Raw genomic sequence first — 19,836 nt, forward strand, 5'->3', positions numbered from 1 at the left:
CATAATAAAAAGTTGGAAATAAGACTGCCTGTTAAAAAAAACCTTCAGGGCTTCCCTGGTGGTGCAGTGGTTGAGGGTCCACCTGCCAAGGCAGGGGACACGGTCTTGTGCCCCGGTCCGGGAGGATCCCACATGCTGCGGAGCGGCTGGGCCCGTGAGCCATGGCCGCTGGGCCTGTGCGTCCAGAGCCTGTGCTCTGCAGCGGGAGAGGCCGCAACAGTGAGAGGCCCACGTACCGCAAAAAAACAACAACAAACAAACGAAACAACAAAACTTCAAAGCGTGGATCAGACAACTGTAAAAGTGGGAAAAACACAAAGATCTCGGATTCTCCACTATTATTATTATTGTTATTTTATAAGAGCGTCAATTGCCTCAGTGTTTCAGTGGAAGACCTTATAAATGCATTATTTACATAAAACACACAAAGGTAGGAAATACAAATCAATGCAAAGAAAGGCGCTATGGACTGTAACATTCCACACATTCATTCCAGGAGAAAACAACGTTGTGTAAGTTATGAAGTGCTATTATAAAAATTGCATCTTAAATACAATGGTTATTTTTTAACATGATAACTATGGCATAAGCATAATTTGAGTATTATGCAACCTGGAGAAAATCTGCACTTTGTGAAGGATGATTCCGTGACATCAAGGTTAACTATTAGGAGGACAAGGGGAAAGCAACTTCTTGAAGAAAACACTCAACAAGAAAGACTTGAAGATGCTGGTACCCCAGGTCCTTAGCCACTGCCCCCCCACCCCCCCGCCCCTGGCCAACCAGCTTTCTCCAACGTCCAAATGAAGCTGCATGGTCAACACATGCTTAAATTGGTATTTATGACACCAGAATTTATATCAGGTTTTCCTCACCTAGCTCAGGAAAACTTCCTCTGCAAAGATGTCCTATGATTTTTCAGGAATATCCCCATTGTTAAGATTTGGGGATTCTCATTCTTCATTTTTAAGTAGTTCCTGTCACTAACAAATGACCAATATTTGTTAAATATTTCTTTGCATGTATGCACCAAAAAGTATTTAAAATTTTGCCAATTTCACTCCGTATCAGTTACTTCTACCTTATTACTCAAGTCTAACTTGACTACTTATTTATTCATTAATTCAACCAACATAACTTGACCACCTACCATATGCAAGGCACTGAAGAAAGAAACAAGAACAAGAGAAAAGGTCAGCTCTCAGGACATGGTCTTAAATTCTGAGTGCAATGCTGTGGATAGTAAATAGTATTTTCACCCGTTTCTATTTGCGTTTCTACCAGTTTTCCTTTTATGCTGTTTGGGACCCCACAAACTCAGTTATTATTGTTGAATGATTACTGTATCAATGATAGTTTCTGCATCAATTCTTTTTCCAATGAAACTTTTTTTCCCTGTTATTTTAAGAGTAATCCCTATTTTACTTATACATACAAGGAGTACCAATTTCAATTATCCTTTTGAAATCAGTCATTTCAGTTTCAGTTTCTTCTTATAAACAGGCTGAATTTTGCTTTTTAATTCAAGTAGTCATTCATTTCTTAGGTAAACCAAGTCCAGCAACACTTCAGTTATAACAGTTGCCTCTGTATTATCTTTCCTCACCCTTACGTCTTCAATTTTTTCCCCCAACCCACTTTCTGCACTGAACTCAAACCTAGTTTCCACTACTTGTTTTTTCCTCATACTATTTAAATAGCTGCTTTCATTACATCCTTAAGATAATGGGGCTGCATCTCGCAACCCATTTTAGCAGGTTTCTTAGGTTCATTCCAGGACGTACTGGTTAACATCATGTCCTTGACTTTATCTTTCATTACTTTAGAAAGCTTTCTATTGCTTAAACCAGCTGTGGTTTTCGGCATTTAAGCCCTGGAAGAATCCAGTTAGGAAGTTTGGGCCCTGAGCACAGCAGGCACTCAAGAAACGTGTTTCAAAGGAAGAAACAGACTTTCTACAGTTAAGTCACAGGGGAACTTTAAGGTATGAATTTTGGAGTCAGGTGGAAAAAAAAAAAAGTATTGTTGGGCTTCCCTGGTGGCGCAGTGGTTGAGAGTCCGCCTGCCGATTCAGGGGACACGGGTTCGTGCCCCGGTCCGGGAAGATCCCACATGCCGCGGAGCGGCTGGGCCTGTGAGCCATGGCCGCTGAGCCTGTGCGTCCAGAGCCTGTGCTCTGCAACGGGAGAGGCCACAGCAGTGAGAGGCTCACGTACCACACACACACAAAAAAGTATTCTTATTTTTTTCCTTCTGGATGACAGTTGTCAAAAGCTAGTGAAACTAAGTCTAATATGTCTTAAATATTAAGCTTGGGGATTTAATCTTTGCCTGTAAATTTGTACACGTCTAAGGATTATAGACACATTAGCTTCTCCTAACAGATCATCTTTCATTAAGCTTCTCTTTCTTTAATGTTTCAGTATTTAAAGCGTAATTAAACTGTGGTTACATAGAAATTAAGATACTTTCAACTTTTTTTTTTTTTTGCAAACCTATTGGCTCCACATGGCAGTTATGGCATAATAGGAAAAGGGAAATAAAAAGGGGGAAGGGACCTTTACATATTTAAGGCTTCAAAGCTGAGAAGAACTAAAGGCCTGAAAGCAGCTTTTTTTCTGTTACCCCAGGATTACTCTCTGGTGTGAAAGCTCTACTGGATGGAAGCTTTCCCAAGTTACATTTGTAAGGCCTCCTTAAGAAGTACTTGAAACATGGTAAGAGTTGATGAGTTACAGGATTTTGAGTACTCTTACTTTCCTAGGGTTTATTTCTGGAATGAATTAAACTGGTATCAAAGGTTAAGAAGTGAATGTTTTCTTTTTAAATTTCACAGTACATTTAAATAGGTTATATCCACATCACTAATTCTGATACTTCTGCTGAGTGATAATCTAACCCATATTGCACTTCTCTTGAATAATGTTTCTAACACAGAATACAAAATAGAATTTTAAATGGTTAAGTTTTAAAACCTAAATGAAGTCTCCCATATGCATTAATTACGATGTTTGGCACCTGTATGAACACGCTGATGCTGAATGAGGTTTGTACTCTGGGTGAAGGTTTTACCACATATACGGCATGCATACGGCTTCTCTCCTGTGTGAATTCTCTGGTGCTGAATAAGGCATGTTCTCTGGCTAAAATCTTTGTCACATTCGTTACACTTATAGGGTCTTTCTCCAGTATGAGTTCTCTGATGCTGATTAAGTGATGATGAATAAATAAACGCTTTCCCACATTCATTGCATTTATAGGGTTTCTCTCCGGTATGGATCCTTTGATGCTGAGTAAGATTTGCACCCTGTCTATATGCTTTCCCACATATATTGCATTTAAAGGGTTTTTCTCCATTGTGAATCCTCTGGTGCTGAGTAAGGTGTACACTCTGGCTGAAGGCTTTCCCACACACACTGCACTTATAGGGTTTCTCTCCGGTATGTGTTCTGTGATGTTGGGTAAGGTTTGCACTCTGGCTGAAGGCTTTCCCACATATATTGCATATATAGGATTTCTCTCCAGTGTGAGTGGTCTGATGCTGAATAAGAGTGGAGGAGTGAGCAAAGGCTTTTCCACATTCGTTGCACTTATAACACTTCTCTCCAGAATGAATCCTCTGATGTCGGATAAGGTAAGTGCTCTGACTGAACACTTTCCAACACTCATTGCATTTATATGGTTTCTTTCCTGTGTGTATCTTTTGATGCTGAAGGAGGTGTGTGCTCTGGCTGAACGTTTTCCCACACTCGTTGCATATGTAAGGTTTTTCTCCAGTATGAACTCTCTGGTGATTAATCAGCGATGAACTGTGGCTGAAGGTTTTGCCACACTCCAAGCACTTGTAGGGTTTCTCTCCCGTGTGTGTCCTCTGGTGGATAGTGAGGTGTGCGCGCTGGCTGAAGTCTTTCCCACAGTCGTCGCACTTGTAGGGTTTCTCTCCCGTGTGGATCCGCTGGTGGATGGTGAGGTGTGCGCGTTGGCTGAAGGCTTTCCCGCACTGGTGGCATTCGTAGGGCTTCTCTCCAGTGTGCATCCTCTGATGTGCAATGAGGGATGAGACGTGTCTAAACTCTTTCCCACATTCTTCACATTCATAAGACTTCTCTTTGGCATGGCTACTTTGGTGTTTGATGAGGGATGGGTACTTTCTGAACTTCTTCCCACACACATTACACTTATAAGGCTTCTCTCCGGGGTATATCTTCCTGTGTACAATACCATAAGAGACGTGACTGAAGGTGGCCTTGCTTTCGTCGTACACAGAAGTTTTATCATCTGATTGGGTATCAAACTGCATCATTAGGTTTGAATGCTTTTCAAAATTACTTCTATATATATCATATTTATAGTCTTCTGCACGATCATCTTCTTCTGAAAGGACTGACTTCAAACTGAAATCTCTCTCATTGGTGGGAATTCTCCTGAAGGCCTCTGTTGCTTGCCCCTCCAATCTGTCATCATAGTCATAGGGTTCTTCCAGCTTGATGGTCTTGGTTCCATCCTTTGTGAGTTTAGAAACATTTTCCACCGGAGTACACTCTTGGGCTTCTGTTTCCCATTCTGAAATTTAAAAAGTACATAAAAAGTCTTCCTCTATTTGGAGAAAGGAAACTGCCAAAGCAGAAACAAAATAATGAACATAAATAAAATGCCTAAAAAGACTATGGCTCTGACAACCTCATAACATGGTCCTTAATGCTTGGGAAAGGAGAATAAAAGGGCAGAAAACAGGAGTAAATTGTTGAAGAAGGAGAGGCTCCTCCCTATTCAACACGGGTGTGGAGTTAATAGAATAGGTTAGGTCAGGCGACAGAGCTAAGAAGTAAAAACAGACGATAAACTGTGGGACAATCTGGGATGAATTTTATTACACAAACATTTATAATCATATAAGCTGTAATTTACATAATGGGTCATAAAGCAGGCTGACTGTCACCACTCCTCCTTCCAATCTACCCTGCACACTGTACGTAATATTCTGGAGGCAGTTTCATTGTGTGTGTTCTGTGTTTTAATACGTCTAGTAACTCTTACAGCCTGAAGCCATGGTTCTCAGGGGTACAATCCCCAGACCAGTGGCGTGAGCATCACTGTCACCTGAAATATGTCAAGTGACTGGGCCCCTCCCAGACATACTGAGTCAGAAAACGGGGGTGGGGCTGAGCCCTCCAAGAGGTTTGAATCACACTGAAGTTTCAGGATCAGCGGCTTAAAGGACAAAAGTTAAAGAAAGAAAAGTTAAAATACCTCCACTCAGTACTGAGACCCCAAATAATCTAGCCTTTTCTACTGTACTCCCTCCTCTATCACAACTCATATTCAGCTTAAAGTTTAAAGTTATCCACATAACTTAGAACTATGTCCTTATAATCTTCTAAAGGTGCCACTAATTCCAGACTCCAGCCTTCTCTTATGACACCTTCTCCACCTACTGAAAAAGATGCTTATGGCCCAGCTCATGTTTCTCTCCTCCTTCTTAGAATCCTAAAGTACAGATTAGGTTGCATCATATGAAACTGCCTTTTTTGTAGGTCAACCTGGCTGAATATCAGCAGTTTCATATGGTCCAACCTAATAAAATATTGGGCCCATGGCAGAACTTGGCTTTATATTATTACTTCACAGTTTTGTGTGTTTCTTGTATTTCCAACTCAGATGCAAACTCTGGAAATGGCTTATGCTTCTTTTACATTTCCTTCAGAAAAGCACACATTTTTAAACCAGTTTACTGGTAATTCAGAAATTAAGATCATTAAGCAGGGCTTAAATATGTGTATATAACTAACTGGAAAGGACCGATTAGAAGTATTAAATATCAAACAGTGGTGTAATATTTCTAGCAGAAGAGATCAGTGTTGACCAGGTAATGAAGCAACAGTTTTAGTGCAGATCTGGTTTGGGCTGAACCTGAAAGAATGGCTGGGTCCTGTATGATGTAAAGACCATAAAGTTCTGAGACAGGAACGGCCATCGAAAGCCAACACTACTGCTCGATTTGTGAATCATCAAAGTTTCCATTCCCTCAGGTATGACTGATGAGATGCCCTAACCAAAGGTTCAACTTATACGTCTCTGACCTGATAAGAAAGTGAAATCCTCAAAGCCAAAAATCAAGTGAGAGCAGGAAGACCAGAAGTTAGCAAAAGTTGAAGCTGGCTTCCTGAGACACTCCTCCATCCTGCTGACGACCTTCAGCTTCCCCTTGAGGGTGCAAGGGGCTTGGGGGCCAGAAGACAAAGCCTGCAGCCAACCTGGGGCAGCTGGCAGGAGTCTGCACACTCTGTGCTACACCCTGTATAAGGACAGGCTAGAAAAACAAACAAAACCCAAACACCTCACCTCTACAGAAGGAAAAGAGGACCTTGCCTTTCTCAGTTTTGTGCTCTTTGGTGGGAGCAAAATCTCCCCCAAAATACATAATCATAAACTGCCCCTCTTGTGGGTTTACAGCCTTAATTCAACCTGAATCACCAAAAAACCTCAAGTGGTCCCAGATGGGCAGCACCTCCCAGAAGATGGTCCTGACTCCAGCAAAGGCCTAGCTCCATCTTGCCATGGGTTTTCTCAGTGTTGAGAGTGTGCTGAGCTCTCTCCCTAAAGAATTCACTGTATATTTTGGGTCATTCTGCCAACTAAAGCAAATAGGCCATAAATTATGAGAAGAACTAGCTTTTCAAGTAGTAGGACCCTCAAAATACCAGATGACCAGATAAAGTTAACTTTTTAAAAAAGTTAAGCAATTCACTCTAAAGTAGAGTATTATATTGTCATTATTGTTTAATTTGCTGTTAATGCTAGATTCCAGCATCAATACTGGTAGACATACTAGAAGGCAGTGGCTGAAATTAAAAAAAAACCAAAAAAAGGGAATAGGAAAGCAAAATGCAAAAGAGTACAGTGTATTTCTTTTGTATACAAAAGGAGAGATAAGACTATATTTATGATTTATCTCTTCAAAGAGAAAGATAGGAAGGATAAACGAGAGATAAGTGAGCCCTGTAACCTACCGGAAGTGGACGGGAACAGGGCAGAAGGGATGGGAGTGTACACCTTTCTATAGTTTTGACTTTTGAACTGCGTTAATGTTTTTACATACTCAAAAATGTAAAATTAAATAAAAAAGAAACAAGAAAATACTAAACTTGAACACAAATGTAATCAAACAAGTTTAACTGTGTATCAAACTGTTAAGATAACCAGAAAGGAAGAATTCAAGTTAACTTAGAAACCAGTATCCTCTATATCTTTAGTGGAATATATTCTAAGGACATGAAGGAATTTTGAACGTTACCTGAGCAGTCTGTTATCTGAGAGATAATGATATACTTCTGAAACCATTTTTGTGTGATTATATGACAGAGCAAATGAGCAGATATACTGATATTGGGAACCAGATGACTCATTCTGTGGGAAAGGAAGTAGAAAACAGATATGGGGAGGTACAAGATAGACTGCCCTTGTGGTGCTAGATTTGAATTCAAGTCACCAGTATGAACTCAGGATTCAAAAAACCTACAAACATGGCTTCCCTGGTGGCGCAGTGGTTGAGAGTCCGCCTGCCGATGCAGGGGACACGGGTGCGTGCCCCGGTCCGGGAAGGTCCCACATGCCACGGAGCGGCTGGGTCCATGAGCCATGGCCGCTGAGCCTGTGCATCCGGAGCCTGTGCTCCGCGATGGGACAGGCCACAACAGTGAGAGGCCCGCGTACCACAGGAAGAAAAACAAAAAAAAAAAACAAAAAAAAAACCCTACTAACACACACACACACACACACACACACACACACACACACACACACACTTCACAGCTCTATCTACTGAACAGATCTAGAAGCAATGGTACCCAGAGTAGTGAGCGCACTCACTGCCCAGATCCTGGCCTCTCATCACTAATCCCCACTAAGATGAACCACTGTTCCTTAGAGAAATTCCAGGTCTAAGGTAGGCATGAAGTGAGCCCACAGACCATTTTCTGCCAGAAAGCAAGGAAATGCTCAAAGACTAATGGGGACGTCTCAAAAGGACTTGATCTGAAAGGCTCCCATCGCTGAAATTTGGGACAACTGAGCAACAAAAACAAATACCCCCCCACCGCTGGAATTAACGGACTAACAATACATTGAATTTTTAAAAATTCCACTAGTCCATAGTGACATATACACATAAAAATGGGGTGGGAGGGATAGGTATTCCTTACAGATTAATCATTTAGAAGAGATGGTGGAATTAAAAAATCACCATTTTGCAACCAGCAATGTAATAAAGCAAGGATCCACAGCGGATGCTAAGAACCTTCACTGGAAGGTCATCAGGGAATAGAACAGTCAGGTGACCTCTAGGTGTCGAGCCACAGGTGACAACACAGATGCGGGAACCAGGTGAATGCGGCAAACAGGTGGGGACTTCTGTCTGCATAGATCTGGCTTTATATATTTTTACAATTTCTGATCTTGCAAACATGTTATCTTTTTCAATAATTAGAACATAAAAAAGAAAGGAATGAGGAGAGTGGAGGCAGGGGGCTACAGGGTTTTGTTAATAAACAGAATAAAAGAAACTCAAAAAGAAGTTGAGAAGGTTTGAAATTTAAGATTTTAGGGGACATTCATGCATGCTTGAAGATAGAGGGAGGGAACACACGGAAAGCCCCAGACAAAACTCTAACAGAGGGAACCCAGGGGTCATGGAGAAGCACAAAATAAGAGGGGGGTTGGGGGTGGGTTGGCAGCGTGTAAAAATGACACCTGGAAAATCTCTTCCGAAGACGGCCTCTGTAAGGAAGCAACGCCAAGCAGCCCAGTGTTCTCAACAGGCTGGGATGTCTTTGTGCCAAGTGACTTGGCCACATGCGAAAACACATCTCACCATACTTAGGATAGTACAGGCTCTTAAGCACAAAGAATCTCATCGGCTGGTGGTTCTCTCACCTGGACTAGGGCCTTCTAAAATTTCTTTTATCACCATCCATGGTTCTTCCAATATGGGAATCACGGTTGGTCTGTACACTGTAAGTCCTGTTCAGGAGGAACAGAGTGAGTTTTACCCTGGAGATAAACAGTTGTTCAAGTTTTACTACCTGACTTCTTACCCATGAGGACAGATCTCTACAGGAAAAGAATGGTTCACGGACATGACCTCATGAATGAGGTCACTGTCCTTTTCGGAGCTGGGACAAAAATTTCCTGCACGCTGGAGGATGCACGCCTAGAGATCACGGGGAAGGAGGCACTGGGCAGGGCGCGGCGTCGGGTGGTGGCCCTGGGAGGCTGTGCGTCGTACCTTCTGATGACCTTTCACTTAGAAACCTTTCATTTGGGAAAAGGGAGCAGAACTTTGCCATTTCTGTGCCTGAACGGACAAGCACGCTCACCTCTAGGCCCGACCATTTTTAACAGCTGAGGGGAGAAAGACTCGGGTGTGTACGCAGGGAGGAGGGCCGGGCGTGGACGATGCTCACCCAGAGAAACCATGTTCCAGTAGTTCTGCAGCGTCACCGTCTTGTACAGTTCCTTCTGCACAGGACGCATGAGCTCCCAGTCCTCCCGGGTGATGTCCACGGCCACATCTGTGAATGTCATGGATTCCTGAAACATCAAACGTGACTTAACTTGGTTCAGGAACTAGTAGGAAGGGGACAGCGACAGCACAGGTGTGTGTGTGGTGGGGGAAACCAGAGTCTTGAGCGCTGGTAGGACCCTAAAAATTACCTAGTCAATACCTTTACCCAATGTATGGATAAGCAGACCTGAATGGCCTGAGGGGAAGTCTGAAAACAAAGTAGAATACATCAGTTTCAGTGCATGGGTTGGTGGCTCCATCTTAAAGAATAAAAGAATTTAAACATTGATGACACAGAGAGAATGGTTTGACTTTAAAGCATTGCCTTACAAATAAATTAAATGTGTTACAGTTTGACATTTTAAGATATTTTCTGTGCTCTATGATGGAATGCAGAGCCCTTCCTTCTTCCCTCCTATCTATCTATCTATCTCTCTATGTATCTACTTTTGGCTGCGCTGGGTCTTAGTTGTGGCATGCAGATCTTTCGTTGCAGTGCGTGGGCTCTTCATTGTGGCGTGCGGGCTTCTCTCTAGTTGTGGCACACAGACTCAGTAGTTGCGACATGTGGACTCTCTGGTTGTGGTGTTTGGGCTCCAGAGCGCGTGGGCTCTGTAGTTGCGGTATGTGGGCTTAGCTGCCCCACAGCATGTGGGATCTTAGTTCCCCAACCAGGGATGGAAACCGCGTCCCCTGCATTGGAAGGCAGATTCTTATCCACTGGACCACCAGGGAAGTCCCCCTTCTTCCTTTCTAAAATAAAACTGGTACCAATAACCACACTGAACTACTGTACCTGTAGATACATTTCACAGTCTGGTAAAGTTAGCATCCCTCTGCTCTTCCTTCCTTTGTTTAAAAAAAAAAATTCTTGCTTACTCCCACATGTTTTTCAAATAAACTCTGTAAGTTTCTTTAAAAAATTGTACTGGGATTTTTCAAATCACATGTAAGTGTATAATTTAGGGAGAGCTGGCAGTCTTACAGTATTCAAGGCTTCTTTCATGTCTACAGAATAACACAGGACTGCAAAGCTTATACTACGCTTAGTCGTAGTTATTTTAAATGTGGGGGTAATACTGTGAATGGAACCTTTTATTTCATTTTAGCATCTATCTGATTTTTATTTATATTTAAGAAAGTGATTAATTTTTGTATGCCATTTTCTGTCATGGTCACTTTACTCAAATTCTCTATTATTGTTTCTAACAGTTTTTCCCTTAATTTTCTTAGGTTTTTTTGTAAACATTCATATTATCTACAAATAATAATTTACTCTGGTTACAAATTTCAGACCATGTATATTTTACAGTGTATTTTACAGTAAACCTTTCTCTTAAGATGGCCTGAGCTGCTCTTCCTTAAAATAACACAGACTCGTAATAAACAGTAACATCAAACAATACATGGCCTTTAATTACTTGTTAACAAAGAAAAATGATAACTATTGTCTAATCTTCCTGTGATCTTCTTGATCACTTACTGTAATCCAGGCTAACAGGTCTCATAATATTTAATTGTCACAATCTAAGAGGAATATTCATTAGAGCTTAGTAACTCAGGTTATGAGTGGTTAAGTGTCTTGCCCCAAATCACAGGTTCAGTGGCAGAACCAGGAAGCAAATCTAGATCCATGTGGCTGTGGAGGTGAATCCCTTAACCTCTATGCACTACCACTGCTTTAAAGTAAAAAAGTGAGGAAAGGGATATCACGGGAAGCAATGGATCCCATTTCCTATACAAGGCATTCACCTACCTTAACAGGCCACGGTGACTTAAGGAGAAAACCTGAGGCTTAGGTCCTTCATAGGACTTCTGGGGTCACAGAAGGTAGAGGGCCAGGTTAGAAAATGTCCTCACACACTAGGAAGGCATTTTAAAATCACAGAAGAAACTGACACTCACTTTGGTCACGAAGTCATTGAGCCACCCTGCCTGGAAAGCTTGTCTTCCTTTGGGGTCTTCCTCTGGGGTCTCCTGGGAAAGGGTGGAGCTCTGAGGAACAGCTAGCGAAGAGAAAGAGACCATGGTGGAGATCAGCCCTGTTTGAATAGCCTAGGAAACTCTTCACCAATAGAAGCCTACATTTTCTTAAAGCGAGGAATCAGAAGGAAACCAAAAACAAAGCCCCTGCTTCACAGAACCAGAGAGAAGGGGCAATGACTTATCCTGAAACTTGTCCTGTTTTTGAGCAGGCTTCAAAAACGAAGTCTGCTCTGGGATGCTTCAGAATATGTACCAAATTCACAGTTTTCTACTAAACCCTTGCGTGATAGAAATTTTGTGAGCTGTCTTTTTACTTAGTAAAGAAATATTCTCTGGACACTTCTCTACATATTTGGAAGTATGTTACCATAAAACCCAATTCACAAAGCAAATGATTTATTGGCAGAATGGTTCAAACCTCTGCAGGGAAACTTCCTGAGGGCGCACATAGGGGTAATCTGGTTGTGTCTGGCCACTGTTTATGATACGTCCTCTGGGTTTACAGAACGTGTGTTGGGTTCCGAGCAGTTGGAAGAGGAATGCCAGGTGGGACGGGGCTCAGTGAAGCCTGTTCTCGCTCACTCCCTGGCCTCCGTTTTCCTAATCACCTCAAAGGGCTGCTCTCTGACGTGATGGCTATCTTCTCGGACCACCCAGGACTCCTCCTTTCTCTGCCCTTACAAGTCTTACCTTCTTCCTCTAGAATCTGAGTCAAATCCTCCACCAGAGTCACCACTTCCTCGCTGCTCTTCGGGTACTGGGACTTCACCCAAGTCCTAACCTCCCCAGGCAGGATGCTCAGGAATTGCTCCAGGACCAGCAGCTCCAGGATTTGTTCCTTTGAGTGAATCTCGGGTCTCAGCCACTTAAGGCAGAGCTCTCGGAGCTGATTCAATGCCTTTCGAGGACCAGCCAGGTCTGGGTATGGAAAATTCCTAAAATTCTGCCGACAGGTCTCAGTGTCACGCAGGAGTCTTGAGGCGAGGGTTTCCTTCTCAGCACTGCGGGGTCCACTCTGAGCCTTGTCCGGCTTCCACATTAGAAGGACTTGGGCACGTGACGAACTGGTCATCCTCTTGCTCGGGGAGAACATGGCTACACACAGGAGAGTCAACCTGGCAACAGCCTTTATTTCTCCAGGAGTGAGCCGAATGCTTGAAGTCGCATGCTAGAACCACAAAGGCATTTACCAAGGGCTGCTGCGGCCAGGGGCAGGACAGAGGCAAGGTAGAGTTAGCAGTCTTCCTTACAAACTCTGAGCCCAGAACTTGTAGGGATGGCTAAGAGACCCTGAAACACAAGAACAGACACAAGGTCAAGTATTCCTGATGGTCTCTGCCACACGCACAAACAGTAATAGGCAGGCGACCCACAGCGTACAAATAAGCACTGAGAGTCTACCGTACTCTACCTCCCTGATATCCTTAAGACTTGTAAAATAGATGCAACCTGCCCTGGGCACGGGTTGGGGCTGCCATAAAAGGGTGGTGATAGAAGCAAAGCAAAAAGACAGATCAAACTTCTAACTTGTTGAAACAAACATTTTTTACAGAAAAACAGAAGCTTCAGTATTATAGTCACTGATGTTACAGAAGCTGTAATGACTGAAGTGCCTCTAAAAAACAGCAAATCTGTTATTTAGAAAAAACTGGGAGGAGAACTTCTCCTTAAAGAGCTCAAGGTTCCCAAGGGAACGGTCAGGGAAAAAGGGCGAGCCGTTCACCCGCTCTGCGTATCAATGCCAGACTGTTCCAGCCCTGCACTACCAGAGGGCTGGGCACGGGAAAGAAGCAGACTGGTGTAACCTGAAGCCCGTGAAGAGCTTCTACAGGACACAATTCCTAAGGAATACATTTGAAACCAGGATTCCAGCAGAAAACCTCACTGCAGGCCTGGCCTGGAGGAGAACCGACACCACTTGTCCACGGGCTCCAGCTCTGAGCCCCCTCAACCCGTCGTATCCCCCAAAGCCGGCTGCGCACCAGGCCTACAGGGCAGAGGCACTCCTCGCCTCCCCACCCCGCGAGGTCCCCCTAACTCCGCAGTCTGAGGCTCGCGGGCCGCTGCGCGGGGACTGCCCTGCAGCCCCTGCCCCGCAGCCCCGACCCCCGCAGGCCGCCCGCATCCTGACCTGTGGCCGGACCGGGGACGCGCAGCCGAGCGGCCCGAGAAGCCCCGGGCAACAATGGCGGCGGGCGCGGCGCCTGCGTGGCGGGCTCGGTCCCGCGCTGCGGAGGGGCCTCGGCCCCGCCGCGTCCGTCCCGTAGAGAACGGCGCCTCGGCTGGAGCCGCCGGTGCAGCCGGTCCTGGGAAGCCCCGCCCGGAACCCACCGCGCCCCGACTCCACTCTGACCTCGCCTCGGCGCCACCGCGCATGTGCGCAGGAAGGACGCCACGCACCCTCGGAGCCAATCGGAAGCCGCGCCCGGCCCTCCCTGCCGGAGCTGCGGACCCTGGACCCGTCTCCATGGCAACCTCCTCCGCCCATTGCTGGGACTTGCTTGTTAGCCGCAGAGGTTCTAAGGAAACTTTAAAGTTTGCCGGATCAGAGTCAGGTCTGGTAGACGACTGGGAGGGAGGTCGGGGAGCTACAGCATCTGGGGGAAGGGAATGCGGATTGGGCGGGGGGCGGTTGGAGCCCCGCGCTAATCAACCAGAGAAAACCTGGTGGCGGAGTTCACGGAGGAAGGATGGACAGGGAAGATGTGGGTCTTAAGGCAGAAAGACCCGAAGTGCTTGTTTGGGCTTTACTGCTCATAACCATTCACCCGTAAGGGCTCCGAGTCCCTCCGCAGGAATCTGATTCTGAGACTCTCAGATCGGAAAAAAGAACAACATACAGCGTCGTGTTGTTTATGAAAGACTCACAGCCTACATAAAATGCTTGAAAATAAAAGGATAGAAAAACATTCAGGGGGTCCCATTATCTAATGCTGTGTTGGCAAACCAACATTAGATAATGTTGGCAAAACTCTTTAATGGAGTTAAAGAACAAGCATTTTATTATGCTTCCTCCTGTGGGTCAGGAGTCTGGAAGGGGAACAGTGGGTGTGGCTTTTCTCTGCTCCACTGTGTCTGGATCCTCAGTTGAGATGATTTGATGGCAGGGAGGGTCCACTTCCAAGATGTCTTCTTTACTCACGTGCCTCCTCTTCTGGCTGAGATGGCTCAAAGATGAGCTCAGCCTGGATATGACCAGAGTGCCTATATGTGGCCTTTTCGGCATGAAGGACTCAGCCGGCAGCTGAGATGGCGGCTCTGGGCTTCAAGAGCAGGTGTTCTAGTGAACAAGAGAGAAGCTCCAAAGCTGACTATGATATAACCTCGGAAGTCACAAAGCATCGCTTCCATTGTACTCTTGGTCAAAGCAGTCACAAGTCTGTGCAGAATCAAGTGGAGTCTGATGTAGACCCCATCTCATGATGGAGTGTCAGAGAGTCTTAATATTAACCACACCAGGCAAATTTGGACAACAAGAAAGTTGGGCAGTTTGATGATCTTTGATGTGTCAACTTGGCAAGGCTAAGTCTCCCACTGTTTAATCAAACCCTAACCTAGGTGGTGTTGTAAAGGTATTTTTTAGGTGTGTCTAAAGCCCATAAACTCAGATGAATTAAGTAAAGGAGATTATCTGAAATAAGTTGGGTGGGTCTGAATGAATCAGTTGAAAGGCCTTCAAAGCAGAATTGAGGCTTCCTAGATGAAGAAGAAACTCTGGACCAAAGCTTCTAGCCTGCCCTTCCTGACAGACTGCCCTACAGATTTTGAACTTGTCCAGTCAGCCTCCACAATCGAGTAAGCCAATTCCTTGCAAAAAAAAAAAAACCTCCTAGTATGTATGACCTACTGGTTCTGCTTCTCTGGCTGAACCCTGACTGATGCAAGTCATAAGCCTAATGTCTGACAAAACAGAATCTTAAAAAATCATTAGGAAAAGATAAACATGACATCTACTTATAAAAGTTATAAAACTTGATAGAGAAGATATATCCATCATAAATATATATCTGTAAAAATAATGCCTCAAAAGATACCAAACAATAACTGATATAACTGCAGAGAGAAATCAACAACTGAACCTGGAAACTTTAGTACACCCGATAGGGCACATTGTAATGGGCTGCCAGGGTCCCCCTTCAGGGCTGGGGCGCCCATTCCTCCAGCTGCCAGTGTGGGAATACCTCCCTGGGAATTGTCCTGGCTGAAGGGAGCTGCCCCTCTCAGGTCACACGTCCTCCCCAGGGGCACTCCACTTCCAGGGGTGCTCGCTGCAGGGGTTCAAAGACCTTGCCCCCTTGCCTCAACTTGCAGTCTCTCTAAAGGGCCATCCTAGTTTGAGTTCCCTGTAGAATCAAATGAGGCCTCTGTTGCAATTGTACAGCAGTTCAACTTTTTTCCTCCGCCCACTCTTCCCTCCAGGTATCACTTTTTAATAGGTATTTTTCTAGAGAACGCTATCCAATAACACCTCTGCACACGATTTCCATCTCAGAATCTGCTTCCATGGAATCTTACCCTATGACAAATGGTACCAGCCGTGATCCTAGGAAGGCAGACTCTAAGATGGGATTTGGGTGAGAGATCACTCGTCGGCTTGCCGTCAATGAGGACCCTATCACTTGTGATTGATGGACTACTGATAGCACATGTCAGGCTATAGTGGCACAATCATTAAAACTGTCCCTGGTGTTGAACCAGGGTGGGATACTGATGGGAGGGAACCGCTGGTGGGTGCTGCATCTTAGATCTTTAGGAGTTTGGGGGAGGTCGCAATTTTCCAGACTGTGGAATTGAGTGGCTATTACTGGAAGCCATCGACAAGGACAGGTGGAGGGTGGTTAATCACCAAGTAAAGGGAAAGTGTGAAAATCAGAGGGCTTCTTGAAGCCTGATGGCAAAAATGTAAGAGTAGCATAACTGCAGATAAGTTGAATTCTCAATCCCAGAAAGTTTACTATGTCAAGGTCAGGACCTTGTTTGGAAAGGAGGAAACCCTGAGACTTGGGATGGGGACATTCAGGTTGATGTGGGCAAACACCTTTAAACACCAGTCCCTCTGGGCCTGCAAATGTGACCCACGCCTCCCAGTCTTGTTTGAAGATGATGCAGACAAGGCCTCTACTTTGTGATAAAACCGGTGCAGTCTACTCTGTCCTCCCCTCCTGATAACTAGACCAATAACTAGGGTCCAGTCACTACAAAAGTCGACCAGGGAAATGCTGGGTTTGATAAGGGAGGAAGATTCAGTTGCTGTGGGCCTGGCCAATCTGTGTCTGTAGGAACCCAGAGAGTATGGGTCTGGATCCCGAGGATGCTGGACCACGGAGTGTAGAACACATAACTGAGTGCTGGAGAGTTTATTGGAAAGGAGCACACTTCTGTGATAAGTGTTTACACGCTCTGCTGAGGATGCCAGGAGGTGGTGCTAACACACTGCAAGAAGGGCTTTTGGTGGCTTGGAGAAATAGATGGCTCTTTGCTGAGCAGAGATGCCAGAATTGCTAGGCTCAGAGAAGTGGGCAATCCAGAGCAGGCAGAGGGTGTAGGGCTGGAAAATGTACAAGCTCTGCTTCTTTGGAAGGCCGGGAAGACCCTCCGTTGAGATACAGAATGTGCTGGTAGGAGGGTTCACCAGCGTCACTGAGAAGCTCTGTGGGGCCGACGGTAGGGGTTCATTGCAGAACTCTGCTTACTGAACCTCAGAGACAAGTCGTCCTCAGTGAGCAGTAAGGCCAGAGTGGAAGGGGGGTGGGAGGGTGGAGGGAGTGCTTTACCTTCTGAGAGCGATGAGGACAATTGATAGAACAAGGCGTCTCGACAGGGTGGTGCTCAGTGTATACAATCCAGTGGGATAAAGGCTTGGTTGATCCGGAGGTTGAGGTTAACCTTTACTTTTACTGACCAAGACAGAGGAAAACCGCAATATAATCAAATTAGAATGGAAAGTGGAGACATTGCTGAGGACTTTACATAAATGAAAAGTATTATAAGAGAGTGCAATGAACAATGTACGCCCACAAATTTAGGTAATTTAGATGAAACTGAAAATTCAATTCCAGTGATTCAGCAGGCGGCCGACCTCTGTGCGCTGCACCCTCTGGCCACAAGAGGGCGCGCGAACCCCGCCCTTTTCGACCCTCCTGGAGCGCATGCGTGTTCCGGCCGCGGATGGGGCGTCTGGTCCACCAGGAGGAAAAAGCTTAGAATGCGCTTCCGGGCTTCTTATGCAGAAGCTTTCGTTTTTCTAGAATTCCCCTGTGTAATTCGTTCTTTACTTTCTCATGGTACCAGGACCTATTTTACAATAATAGCGCTCATTGAGGCGTTTGAACGTCGTACTCATAACGTAAGGGAGTTTTGTGGGTTTTTTTTTTTTTTTTTTTTTTTTTTTTTTGCGGTACGCGGGCCTCTCACTGTTGTGGCCTCTCCCGTTGCGGAGCACAGGCTCCGGACGCGCAGGCTCAGCGGCCATGGCTCACGGGCCCAGCCGCTCCGCGGCATGTGGGATCTTCCCGGACCGGGGCACGATCCCGTGTTCCCTGCATCGGCAGGCGGACTCTCAACCACTGCGCCACCAGGGAAGCCCATGTGAGGGAGTATTTTATAAAATTCAGAGAAAGAAACGCAGACGGGGGTGAAGGAACGGACAGAATCTTGGTCCCTTCGAGCCCAATATGAGCTGGAAGTGGGAGGGGAAACAAGCGCTCCCCTGGACGTGCTTTTATACATTTTTTAATGTTTCGCTTTCCCTGTAACGTTAAACTACTTGAAAACATTGAAAAATTGGAAAGTAGGGGTGTTAAACATCCAGTCTAGTTTATACCAAAGGAAAACTTATATGTCTACTCTCCTGGCTTTACTGGAAGCAAGGTCATCAATAACATTTTAAAAATATGCTTCTTACCTTATCTCGTTTTCACTTGATATAATTGACATGTTTGGCAATTTCTCACGACCCAGTGACAATCTTAAATAATTGTTCATTAATTTCAGTTTTCTCTCTTGAAGGACCCCATCGTGACTGTTTATCCCCAAAGACTAATTAAGAAACTTTTCTTCATTGTTCTGGGTAGACAGCCCACTTCGTAAAACATCTGTGTTAGACTTTTCAAATAAAGGAAAAAGAACCTTTCAAACAGTTTACTGAAAGCCGGGAGGCACACTTACTCAAGTCCCTTCATAAAGAGTAACCCTGAGTTGTGCGCTCGGTGGTCCCCACAGATCTGTCTCTTGCTTCAACAGTGTTTGGATGGAACAGACACAGGGACGCCCCTTGCTCCAGCTTCCGACCACCCCCCAACATTTTTTCCAGTCTCAATCTTCAGAATCAGCCACTCAAGCTATCCTTGGCCACTGGGACCAACCAACACCATATATGAGCTTAACTCCTTATTACTGAATCAACCACGAGCTCCCAGGTTTGTCAGAATTATTCCATCGAGATAGAAGCCACTGTCAACCGCCTGGTCAACCTGCATCTGCAGGCCTCCTACACCTACCTCTCTCTGGGCTTCTATTTCGACCGCGATGAGGTGCCTCTGGAGGGCATAGGCCACTTTTTCTGCGAATTGGCCAAGGAGAAGTGCGAGGGCATAGAGCGTGTCTTGAAAATGCAAAACCAGTGCGGCTGCCTCGCCCTCTTCCAGGACGTGCAGAAGCCATCTCGAGATGAGTGGGGTAAAACCCAGGATGCTATGGAAGCCACCATTCTCATGGAGAACCCAAACCAGGCCCTTTTGGATCTACATGCCCTAGGTCCCACCCACGCAGATCTCCACCTCTGTGACTTCCTGGAGAGCCACTTCCTAGATGAGCAGGTGAAACTCGTCAAGAAGGTGGGCGACCACCTGACTAACCTCCACAGGCTGGCTGGTCCCCAGGCTGGGCTAAGCCAGTATCTCTTCCAAAGGCTCAGACTCAAGCAGCACTAGGAGGCTCTGGAGCCCAGCGGCCTTTGAGGAGCTCCTCTCTCTGCAGCCACTGGGCAGCTTGGTAACTGCCCTGGAGCCCTCTCCCAAGTCTTGGACCAAAGGGAAACAGTAAAGCTTTTTTCAGCAAAAAAAAAAAAAAAAAAAAAAAAAAAAAGAGTAACCCTGAGCCCAGCAGGTTGTGTGTGGGGCTGTTTTCACTGTTAGGACAGGGGGCACTCTCCACAGCTCCCAGGGGACAGGCCCAAAGAGCCAGTCTGGTGTCTGGTCACCACTGTGAGACAATTTTCTCTGTAGTAAATCCTTGGGCTTGTTTCCAGCATAACAATGATGCTCATTGGACCAGAGAGCAATTTTTGT

General features: G+C 45.3%; 1 protein-coding gene and 1 pseudogene across 2 annotated transcripts; one reads left to right on the top strand and one right to left on the bottom strand.

Annotated features, from left to right (window-relative positions):
* Positions 1 to 323: 323 nt before the first annotated feature.
* On the bottom strand, positions 324 to 12,832 carry ZNF287 (zinc finger protein 287). Of its 2 annotated transcripts, XM_022560733.3 has the most exons (5): positions 12,239 to 12,832; positions 11,468 to 11,568; positions 9,462 to 9,588; positions 8,932 to 9,018; positions 324 to 4,563 (listed from the first exon to the last, which is right to left on the bottom strand). In XM_022560733.3, exons 1-5 carry the CDS (start codon positions 12,639 to 12,641, stop codon positions 2,999 to 3,001), a joined length of 2,283 nt encoding a protein of 760 aa, XP_022416441.1. In that variant the 5' UTR covers positions 12,642 to 12,832; the 3' UTR covers positions 324 to 2,998. The 2 variants fall into 2 exon arrangements, with proteins under 2 accessions (XP_022416441.1, XP_089756433.1); XM_089900307.1 differs by lacking the exon at positions 8,932 to 9,018.
* Positions 12,833 to 13,733: 901 nt separating this feature from the next.
* On the top strand, positions 13,734 to 19,616 carry LOC111167727 (ferritin light chain pseudogene; annotated as a pseudogene).
* The last annotated feature ends 220 nt before the right edge of the window (positions 19,617 to 19,836 follow it).

The sequence above is a fragment of the Delphinapterus leucas genome, chromosome 19, assembly GCF_059928025.1.
Source record: "Delphinapterus leucas isolate spDelLeu-1000000601 "Yukka" chromosome 19, BTC_Dleu_Yukka2, whole genome shotgun sequence".
Classification (NCBI taxonomy): Eukaryota; Metazoa; Chordata; class Mammalia; order Artiodactyla; family Monodontidae; genus Delphinapterus; species Delphinapterus leucas.